Source organism: Fundulus heteroclitus, chromosome 23, assembly GCF_011125445.2.
Source record: "Fundulus heteroclitus isolate FHET01 chromosome 23, MU-UCD_Fhet_4.1, whole genome shotgun sequence".
Lineage (NCBI taxonomy): Eukaryota > Metazoa > Chordata > Actinopteri > Cyprinodontiformes > Fundulidae > Fundulus > Fundulus heteroclitus.
Genome location: NC_046383.1, coordinates 7,617,392 through 7,628,503, shown reverse-complemented (window position 1 = coordinate 7,628,503; position 11,112 = coordinate 7,617,392). Strand labels below are relative to the sequence as shown.

Here is an 11,112-nt window from a genome sequence, read left to right as displayed (position 1 = left end):
CCAGACTTTTTTAAAACTGATATTTTTTTCCCCAAGACCTGGAAACTTTATGCACTTGTATACTTGTGTGCCTACTGCCTACTTCATTGGTTGAGATTGTACAAACTGTTTATTAGAAATGTTAATTTTTATAGGCTAGTATTCAATGAACAAATGCATTATTCACAGTAAATTATGCTTTTACTGATGAAAACGTTTCAAAACATGAAAATCACTTGTTTGAATTTCACATCAAACAAGTGTTTGATTTCATTAGGCTAATACAGTACGTGACCAGTTAGTAAAATTATAGTTTTATAGCCTACCTTCCTATTTCTCATTTCACAATGCCTTTGAGCGTACTGTAAAATTCTTCCATACATTTTTTTTCCCATACTTTATTAAGACTTTCACACAAAATTCAAGACTTTTCAAGGTCTGGAAAACAGTGTTTCAAAATTCCATACTTATTAAGACTTTCAAGACTTGCGCAAGCACCCTGTTTTAACATACAGTTCAGAAACGATGGCTTCATGAGAGTCACACACGGACTTAAATTATCAAACTTGACGTTCAGAGACAACCGACTCGTGCGTGATAAAAAACAAACAAGCTCTACCTCGTTGTGCTTCCTAAACGACACCCACATCTCCTCCAGCTCCCTTTGCAGCTGAGCTTGGTATTGATCACAAAACTCCTGTCCTCCCATTTTCTTGGTGGATGTAAAGGTGTGGACAGCTTCTCCGTGGAAAAACCTGTGCTTCTCCTCCAGGGTCTCTGGAGCCACGTAGGGCAGGTCCCCCCCACAGACCTAGCCAGGGAGGCAAACGGACACAGCAGGATGAGGACAACACAAAGACGAGCTGAAGAGCCAGAAAAAAATCCCCGTGTGGTTTTCGTACGCAGGACCAAACTCACCCTCTCCATGTTTTTGTGATATTGGTCTTTAGCTGCTGCCACGGCTGCCAGGTTGTTGGCCTCTGCTGTGGCCTGGTGGACCAAAAACATACGCGTCGCTCACAGTGAGGTAAAAACAAGCCGAGACAACCAGAAAGCACGCGGACGTTCCCCGTTCAGCTCCGTAATGTCTGCGCACGTACCATGAGCATGGTCTTTGGTTGAGGCAAATCCTCTCCTTGGTAAATCTTAATGTAAGACTGGAAACACAGAAACAAGGCAGGATGAGATGAAGTGACAGACCCAGCAGGAGAGCAAAGACCGGGGGGGATTTTACCTTGAAGAACTCCATCAGGCCTCTGCAGGTGACTTTGTTGCCGTTGATTTCTTTCTCGGCCAGGCTGTCCGGATGCAGCAGTTTAGGAATCAGTTTCTGCAGGTACTCTTTGAACTCAGGTGCCACTTCTGACGACAAAAAAAAAAAAAAAAAAACAACAACTCAGAAACACGATCGGCTAGGGCTGGGCGATAATTCAATAACAATATATATCGATCGATAGACGTGTGGCGCGATAGGAAAAAATAGGGTCGATAAAAACTTTGATAGACAGTTTTACTTCCATGCTACAGTCGGCACGCCGTCACTAAGCTCCGCCCTCTCAAACCACAACACAGAGCATGTGAATATGTCGCAGCAAGGAGCGGCGGAGGAAACGGTCCCAAAACGAGGTTTTACTAGTTTGCCAGCTTGATAGAAATAAACCAGTGATTTGTAAAATTTGCAAGAAACCGGTAAAAGCAGAGTCTGGTAACCCAACCCACGAGTATTCATCACGTAAGCCGCTCACACCCGCAGCAGCGCGAGCTTTGCGGCTCCGCGTCGTCGTAATTTTCTGGAACTTCTTCCAAAACAAAGCAGGTACAGCAGCTAAACTGGGCTCCCTTCTTTGTGATAAAATGACAAAGCGTCCAAGCGGCATAAGGACATAACGCATGCAGTAACGTGCTTCATAGTGATGGATATGTCTGCCTGCCACTCTTGATCCGCGATATAAAGTTAAGTCATTTTTCTTAAAAAAAAAATTCTGTTATGGTTAAAAAAGTTGGTTAAATAAAGATTTAATTGGAATTCTGTGTTTGTGTTCTTTATTTAAATCAAATCATTTAGCAATATCATAAAATGTCCAGGCAGAGCTACACATAAAATATGGTTTTAAATATTTTCAATAATTATCGATATCGATCAATATGCATTTTTTTTTTTTAATCGATAAGCTTTTTTTCTATATCGCCCAGCCCTACGCTCGGCATAGTGCGCGTTTTCTTCAAGTTAAAGTTAAAAATCTGAGCGTCTCACCAGAGAGCTGTCCCCGAAACGCAGGGTTGGTGGCGACCTTGAGGCCCGGGTGGGGCAGCAGGAAGCAGGAGATCTTGGTGAAACACGAATGGATGTGTTCCCGCACCGTCTGCAGCTCCTCGTGTTGGGCCTCCTTCACCTTAAAACGAACGTCACAGCGCTTTAACAACTTTGTGGCGCTTTTAAAACAACGCTCCAGACTGAAAACCTGTGAACTGGTACCTGCAGCCTCCTATCCAGAAAGTCGTTGCCACCCTTGAAGCCGTAGCCGTACTCGTAGGGAAAGCTCCAGTCTCTGACCAGAAACATCAACGACTGTAGGAGGAGAGCAAACAGCGTTTGAGGTGAAAAATCTACATATTTAACAGAAAGGCACAAACATTTTTCAGCTAACGGGATTTGTGGTACCTGAAAGGGCTTCTGAAAGATCTCGTCCATGGCCAGGCGACCATATTCTGTGAACAGCTGTGAGGAGAAGACACCAAAATCATGCTTAATAAAAAGTCACAATTGTAGCGTACCGACAGTTAAGTCAGATATGGTTGGTTTTTTTATGTTTTCTTAAGAAAATACTTTATTTTAAATGACGACACCTCATGATTTTCTACTATTGGCAATAATTCCAGCATCTTTCCTCATCCCTGACTATATTTAAGTGAGGTTTATAGGTTAGCACGTGGGATGGTTTTGTTCTAAAAGATTAGATTTACCTAAACAGGAAAGTCTGAATAAGTTAAGAACATCAGCAGCATAATACATTTCAGTCAGTTATTCAAAAAGTGGAGCTCACATTTATATTAAAAGGACGCAGACTCATATTTTAAACTTGCATGTATGGTAATTGAAAGCTAACGAAAGCTCAAAATTCAGCTCGTTTTGCATGCGTTACTGCATCAATGCGGCGTGGCACGGAGGTGATGAGCCGCTGGTTCTGTGGAGGAATAAAGGAAGCCCAGGCTGCTCTGGTAACAACCTTCAGGTCATCTGCCTTGTTCCTCTGGTGTCTCGCCTTTTTATTAGCACAATCGTCTTTAGAGGCACCAGAATGATCTAAATGTTTAATATAAAATGACTTTGGACCACTGAGCAACAGTCCAGTCAAGTTTTCTGTTGTAGTCTGTGACCTAAATGGCTCTTAAAGCGCCAACACCAACCTCAGTCCCTGCACTACGAATCCCTCCAAAACTCTTGAATGGGCTTTGCTTCATAATCTTGTGCAACTTTTCTTCCATTAATTTAATATCCCCTAATAAAGCATTCCCATTGTGGAGGGGTCTGGATATTTTAGATGGAAAACGAAATCCTGTTTGAGTTAGAGGTTGAAACATTGCCATGTGTAACAGAGATGCAATAAAATATTTTAAACGGTGTTTGAGTCTTTTAGTTGGCCCATTTCCTCAGATATTAAGGGTTCTGACAACCAAAACAAAGCTTGGATCAGCAAACCTGAACCTCCACAACATCCCAAACTATGGAGCCAAATTTCCTCTTTCTCTGGACTCCAGAGTACCTCTCATTCTGTGACAGGAAGCTGAATATGCTGGTTTCCAACTTCTTTAGCAAAATAAGATACAACACGCACTGTTGTCCTTAAAAAGGCATCAAAGCTGTTATTTCTTTGTATGAAAAACTAATCGACAGCGGTCCTACAATAAGATGCGGATGTGAAGGAGCTTGGTAAGAATCACACGTTTGGCACCAAGCGACACAAACAGCTCCTTCAGAAAAAGCTTTTCTGAACCCGATGCAGCTCTGAGGGGGCGTGAAAAATAAAACCAAACCCAAACTGACCTGTAGCTGCTGCAGGTCGTCCTCCTGGATGTTCTGGGAGAGATTGTAGATCTGGAAGAGCAGAGGAAGCACGTCAGAGTGCTCAGCGATGACCGGCTGATCGGCGACGACCAAAGCAGCACGCCTACCTGAACCGAGCTGGTCATGGTGCTGAGGGCGAATATGGTGGCGCAGTCCTTCACGGTGGACTGGTCGTCAAACGCCCCCTGAGTGTCCATCAACACCACCGCCACCTACAGGGGAGAGGCGGAACAGCAGACATTTTTATTTTCTGCTGAGTTTGACTAAAGTTCTACATGATTTTACTGTAATTAATGTCAGTTTAGTTAAATAAAGATTGTTACTAAACATAAGGAATTAATCAAAACATCTATCCTGAAATCTAACCTATGGATATTTCTACAATCAATGGATCGTCCACAAAGAAGAGGGATTTCTTGCTCGGTTTTATTTTTAAAGAACTAGTAACAAAGAAATGTAAGAAACGCTCTGATTATCTTTTGCTGGTTAAGATAAACTAAAGCCTTACATTCGCTGCTGAGTGTTGCAAGGAAGTCAGACAAATGCATAGATGCAAATAATTTACAAACAACCCGCTGAGCAGGTTGGGGAAAAAAAAAAAACACCATTATGAAATAAAAGAAAAATAACATTTTGAAATAGAATAAAAAAATAAATACTCCTGGAATGAAATAATGCCTCAAAGATAAATTATTTTGTTGAGAGAAAATAGAGGAAATACATTTTTATATTACATCATTAAAGAGGAATGAAAAATATGTCATAATACTGAGCTGATAATTTTATATGCATTCAATTATTTCACAATTTCATTGTCACTATGCATATTTATCTCTAATTGATTCAAGTAAGTAATTATTTCATAATATTCTATTTATTTGTTTCATTTTGAGCTCTTTGGCCTTCCAGATAGAAATGTTATAGTTTTAGTTTTGTGTAAAGTTATCCGGGTCGTGGCCACAGCAAACACTGACGGTGGCGCCAGAGTTAGGGAGTTTGTCCTGGCGGGTTGCGGGTTCAAACCTGCGCTCTGACTGTCTCAGTTGTTGTGTCACTGGGCAAAATACTTCACTCAGATTGCCTGCTGGTGGTGGCGCAGATGTCAGTCTGCCCCAGGGCAGCTGTGGCTACTAACACAGCTCACCACCGTCAGGGTGTGAACGACTGTAGTGTAAAGCGCTTTGCTGTCATCAGACTTGTTAGAGCTCTTTACAAGTACAAGCCATTTATCATTAACCTATCCAGGAAATGGATAGCTTAATGGAAGGAAGGCGGCTCGAATTTGAGCAACCAGTAGTTGAAGCGTTGCTGTTTTTACAGGACATGGAGGCCCATCCTCCTGGGCGCCTTCCAAGTCAGATGCAAATCATTGACCCAGCCGTCACTGTCCTGGGTGGTTAGAAGTTGTTGCTTGGTGTGAGTCGAGTACTTGGTCACCTGAATCATGACGAGATGCTGATGTAATCTCTTTGTTGGAGGACCGAGCTGTAAACACAGGGGAGTTCCCTCTGTTTAGAGATGGCTTTTCAGTTTTGACCAAGATGGCTTCTTTCACCCGTCTTTCAAACCATCTGATCTCCCTGTTCAACATCTGGACATCATTGTCATCAAAAATTACCCTTTGTTCTTGAGCTGTAAGTGGACTGGCCCTCCTGCGCTGCTCCATGTGTTTCTGTAGCTGTTTAGTTTCTCTAATGTAGGAGTCTGAGCAGTCCTCTCTGCATTGGACTGTAGACACAACGCCGCTCAGCTGTGGTTTGGCTGTTCTGTCTTTGGGATGAACCCGTTTTTGTCTGAGAGTGTATTTAGGTTTTAACTTTACTGGCATGTTGAGTCTGGAGAAAATTCTCCCGAGTTTTTCAGAAACTCCTGACACACATGGAATGGCAATGTTTTTGTGTCTCTCTGTTTTCTCCTCTGTGCTCGATGCTGTTTAGTTTGTTATTTTCTGCTGGTTTTATGGCCGACTTGACAAACTTCCACTTTGGAAAACCACAAACCAGAAATCATTTCCTGATGTGCTTGTGTTCTTTTTGTTTCTCCTCTGTAGCAGGGGGAATGTTGTCTGCCGATAACTGAGTTCGGATAACAGAGAGTTAGCGTTCCAGCTGGTGATGTGAATCAAAACATTCTGGATAGTTGCGTTTCCAACTCCCCAGTGTTTACAGCTCGGTCCTCCAACACATGATTGGGTCTTTGATCTGCAGATGATTGGAAGGCGCCGAGGAGGATCGGCCTCCACGTCCTTTAAAAACAGCAGCGCTCTGACTACTGGTTGCTCAAGGCCAAGTCGCCAGAATTGACAATGAATCCCGGATAAGTGTGGAAAGGTTTTTACCAGCGTTGTTTTCGTCAACGATAACGAAATTATTCCGTTGACGTCCATTTTTTTTCATAACAATAACAAAAACTGACGTATTATTACAGCAGAATATGATTTTGGGGCCCCGATTGGCCAGAACAGTTGCCAGACCGAAACCCAGAAGGTTTGAGTAAGATGAGAGACACCAGAGCCGACTGTGCAGCTGAGCTGAGGGTCGGCATTAAAACAGCCCGGCTGTCCTAAACACCTCAGCAGAGCCACAGCATAATGACTGCAGCACAACGACATACTGTTAGATGACATTTTTATATTGGAAATCCTTCTATTTTTAAATCCTTTATCAGTGCTATATTCAGATTTATGGAGAAACTACACCTTCTTTGGCTGTAGGCCATAATCATCCAAAGTAAGTCTGTAATAAATCAATCTATCTAATAACATTACATTTTCACTTTTTCAATTGTTACAAAATTAAATTCACTTTTCAAAGATAATCTTATTTACTAAGTTGCACCTATACCAAGGTACAACAGGGAACCGATCCAAGGCAGAAGGGTTTTACAGCATTTGTTTACTAATGTTTATTTTACAAAAACAAAGAGCAAAAGTAAAAACGAACATGACTGAGGCTGTCGCATAACTAATTTTCCTCTTTAATTTAGACATTTACTGTTAATATTTGAGCAGTGAGCATTTTTCCTTTGCTCCATTTAATATGTGTTTAAACCAAAATCTAAAATCAAACTTTTATTAGTGATGGCTGTTCTGCTCCTAACCGTACAGAGGAAGTATAGAGGAGGAAGTACAGAGGAAGACGTCGGTACCTCTGTCCCATCGCTCTTCTGAACGGTAAAGACTTTGCTCCACAGCTGGATGCCCGTTGTCTCCGGCTCCGATCCGCCTCTCCAAGAAAACCCAGTCAGCTCCTCGTTGTCCTGACCCAGCCAGTTATCGTCACTCTGCAGAAAACACAAGTTGTCAAACTTTAATAGAATTGACAGGGATCGAATTTGATCTGACGTATTAAAATAAAACCTCTGCTTCACTTAAGAGCAGAAACATCCCTGGTAAGGTTTTCTGTGCTCCATTTTCCTGCAGCTCCAACCATTATTACACCCCGAGCTATAAATAGACCTTTCCAGTGTTTTATAACAAACAAAGCAGAGAGCAGAGCTTTCAAGTTCCAATTAACTCCCCACTTACCAGCTCGGTTTAATGTCCAAAGATGTAATGGAAGGCACAGATTAAAAATGGCGCTACAGGAAACATTTTAATGGAGGAAAACAAGATCAATAGCACTTCTCAGTGGCGATCAGAGCGATGCTGGCTAAACGAGCACATCAACCAACCAGAGGAATTATTAAAAACCGAATAAACCTCAGATGAAAGGCGGCAAGAAAAAAAATCTCAATTATTTCTTTTCAGCAAACAGGTTTGGTCGCATGTTGCAGCAGAGCTGGGCGTTCACGTTACACGCGTGTTCTCATCCCATACCAACCCATCGACGCTTTCCCAGATTCTGGCGAAACCAGTCAGAATCAAAACTCGCCGCCCTAAAAGAGATTATACTCTTTCATCCGAGGCTCACCTTTCTGTGCATGTAACGGAGCATGAAGTCGAGCAGAAAGCTTTTCCCCTTTCTGAACGCTCCGGCCACCGACAGAACCACCACATGTTTGTCTCGGACTTCTGGGTCCAGCAGGATCTGAGCTAAAGCCTCCGTGTTCAACGTAAAGGAGTGATCGTCCTTGTTCACGTCCACAATCTGCACCGCGTGTCCTTCACTCCCCATCCTGCAAACAGGAGAAGAAGAAAAAAATAAAAACATCAGCTGGACTCCTACGTTAAGCTATTCGTTGTTTTTAATATGCATTAAGCCTAGGGCTGAACGATTTTGGAAAATAATCTAATTGCGATTTATTTTCTTAATATTGCGAATTTATGCGATTTCCCCCCCCCCCCCAGTTTAATTTATCATGTGTTTTGAAATATATACAAACAACGAATCAATTTGTTTCCTCACCGTGCGGATAAGTTGCTAAAACACCCACAGCATCTAAACTCGGAGCAGAAATTATTGCGTTCTGCCTACAATATATTTCAACCAAAATTGCAATTTTGACTTTTCTCTGCATTAACCACAAGCAACAAAAATGCCCTCTAAATAAAGATGTTTTTAAACAAGGACCATTTTAAAAAATATTTTTTAATGTCTCTCTTGATCAGAATATTATTCAAGAGAACAGCTTTTAATTTAATTGGACATCAATCCTTGTTGAACATAAAGTGCAAATTCCAACCAACAAGCAAGTCTATGTAATAAACTGATTGACCTGTACTTAATGCTTTGTATGATTATATAAACTCTAAAACAAGTAATAAAGTTAGATTATCTCACTGCTGCAACTGTCTTCCCTTCCATGTGGAGGCAAACCCACTTCAAACATTTTACCGACACCTAATGGACGCGTCTAATTCCCTAATTGTTACATAGCCAAAAATTGCAGACCTCTATGATTTGGAAATTGCGTTTTTTTAAATCGCGATTATATTGAAAATGCGATTAATTGTGCAGCCATATTTAAGACATTCTACATGAAAACACTGAATAAGTGTAAAAAAAAAAAAAAAAAAAAATCACTAATAGTTGGCATCTGGTTTCTTTAGATATCTCAAATATTTTGTCTACGCATTTATATTTTCCTAAATTACAGTTAACACCGGTTTATGATTTATTAAAAAAAAAATTTGTTAATTGTATAATTGTTGGAAGGGTAAAAGTGAGCTTAGCTGCTATCTTACTCATATGGTGATATAATTGAAATGAATGGATGAATGTGTACTGCCTCTCAAAAAGCAGGATATGATACTCGATGCTGCACTGCGCTTTGCAAAGGATTCGACACTTAAAGCATCATTAGTTATGCAACTGGACATTACTATGATGCAGAAGATAAACTGCAGCGTCAAGGCACTGATGGATTTACCAAATTAAACCTGTATTGTTTAAAAATAACCGGCACACTTGGTCTTTGAGGCCGTAGAGACGGACCGATCAGACTTTTCCTGGCCAGTTTTCCTGAAGGTCTGACCTGAAGATTCAGATTTTAATCAACTCTCTTCTTAACGGCTGTGACATTTAAAATAAAAACAGTAGTTATGATAATTTTTTTTCTTTCAGGATTTGATAAATCGATTAAAAAACTGACCCAATCGTATGTCTGGCAAAATAATTATTGCATCTCTAGAATCAGGCAAGTCTGCTTTCCAATTATACGCCTCATTGATGTGTGTATGGATCTCCAAAATAAAAATAAAAAAAAGACTTTATTATCCTCTCTAGGTTTAACAGGACAGTGCAATCGCTTTTATCAAGGCTTCAACCGAGTGCATGATTCGTTTTTTACTCAACAATGCCCTTGTTTTATATTTGTTTTGTCTTATTGTGATTTAATTTAATTAATCCTGAATATATGTCAATACATATGTATATAAGTCACCGTGAATGTACATAAGACATCCTCTGCCTTATTTCTATTTTGTATCTTTATTCTTATTGTCCTACTTTTGGCACCTTCTTCTGATTATTGATTACTGAGCCGATGTGACAAGTGAATTTCTCCAATGTGAGATCAATAAAGCCCATGTTATCTTGTCTTAATTATACATGTTTTGCCATTCATCCTATAAAGACTCCCAGACAGACGAGACGACGCATCCCAAATGGCTATTTGTGGATAAATAATATGTAATAAAGCAACATTTTCATGAACAGGACGGTATCATGTTAAAACTGGACGATAAAAGACCCAAAAACAACAACAACAAAATATATAATGTAGCAGGTATGTGAAATTTATGCCTTCAGAGAAATAGTTTCAGGAGCTGAGAGATTAATCATCACTCAGTTGATCGTGCATCCTGTTTTTAGCCAGTAGGTATTTGCAAAAGCCCTCTGAAGGCACTAAAATACTATTCCAGCAAGTCAACCAAATCCATCAAACACAAAGTTTAGCTCTGTGTGGCTCTGGCTGCGGGCGGGTCATGCTGCTCCGCCTGCAGCTTATGAATTTAGCATGCCCTCCACTAATCTGGTCATGTTGCTTTCTGCCTCAAAAGAGCGCATTGTTTGGGAGACATCTTGCGAAAACCGTCCCACATTCACGGCAAACGATTACAATCAAGAGCCGAGACCGATGTGTCATCGCGCCGAGGAGGTCACTCCCTGCTCCCGGTGAAGCCCGAGCACCTTGAAGGTGTGGCGTTGGAAGGGTGGCATGCCAGCGATTTCTCAGCGGTGAATGTGATGCAGACGGTTGCACGCCGTTTAACTTCACGGTCAGTATTTATAAACCCATCCGCGCAAACCCAGCGGCTGGCCGGGCGAGTTTAGGGCGGTGAAGTTCAACAGATATCCACTTTTAAAGGCGGGCAAGTTCCGAGTCTCTGCACAGCCGAGCGAACGTGACGGCTGAAAACAGCGAATGTTCACACAAAAACAAAGAACTAGTTGACCCCCCCAACCAACCCCGAACAATGTTGCCGTCAACAAATATAAGTGAGAAGTAACAAAACCTGCTTGTTTTAGCTGACGTTTCACGGTGCCGCGTCGTCTTTGGAGGCTTCCAGAAGCGTCGGCAGACACCCAGGAGTCAAGAAACGACCAACTTTTTACACTGACACGAAAACGGCGATGAGAACTTTTTTTCCACCACTAAAACTGCCCACTTCCGCCTCTCGGCTT

At 41.4% G+C, this 11,112-nt stretch overlaps 1 protein-coding gene across 3 annotated transcripts in view; it reads right to left on the bottom strand.

Annotated features, from left to right (window-relative positions):
• atl3 (atlastin 3) overlaps window positions 1–11,112 on the bottom strand; it is a 21,515-nt gene extending 10,403 nt beyond the window's left edge. Inside the window, exons 1-12 of one of the 3 annotated variants that reach the window (XM_012861764.3) lie at window positions 10,944–11,112; window positions 7,957–8,161; window positions 7,193–7,327; window positions 4,153–4,257; window positions 4,025–4,075; window positions 2,642–2,698; window positions 2,456–2,548; window positions 2,234–2,372; window positions 1,214–1,341; window positions 1,080–1,136; window positions 898–969; window positions 599–790 (exon numbers count right to left, since the gene is read on the bottom strand). In XM_012861764.3, coding sequence (XP_012717218.2) covers window positions 599–790; window positions 898–969; window positions 1,080–1,136; window positions 1,214–1,341; window positions 2,234–2,372; window positions 2,456–2,548; window positions 2,642–2,698; window positions 4,025–4,075; window positions 4,153–4,257; window positions 7,193–7,327; window positions 7,957–8,160 — 1,233 coding nt within the window. In that variant the 5' untranslated portion in view covers window position 8,161; window positions 10,944–11,112. The remainder of the gene's footprint in view (window positions 1–598; window positions 791–897; window positions 970–1,079; window positions 1,137–1,213; window positions 1,342–2,233; window positions 2,373–2,455; window positions 2,549–2,641; window positions 2,699–4,024; window positions 4,076–4,152; window positions 4,258–7,192; window positions 7,328–7,956; window positions 8,162–10,943) is intronic. The other 2 variants (XM_021316030.2, XM_012861765.3) reach the window with 2 other exon arrangements.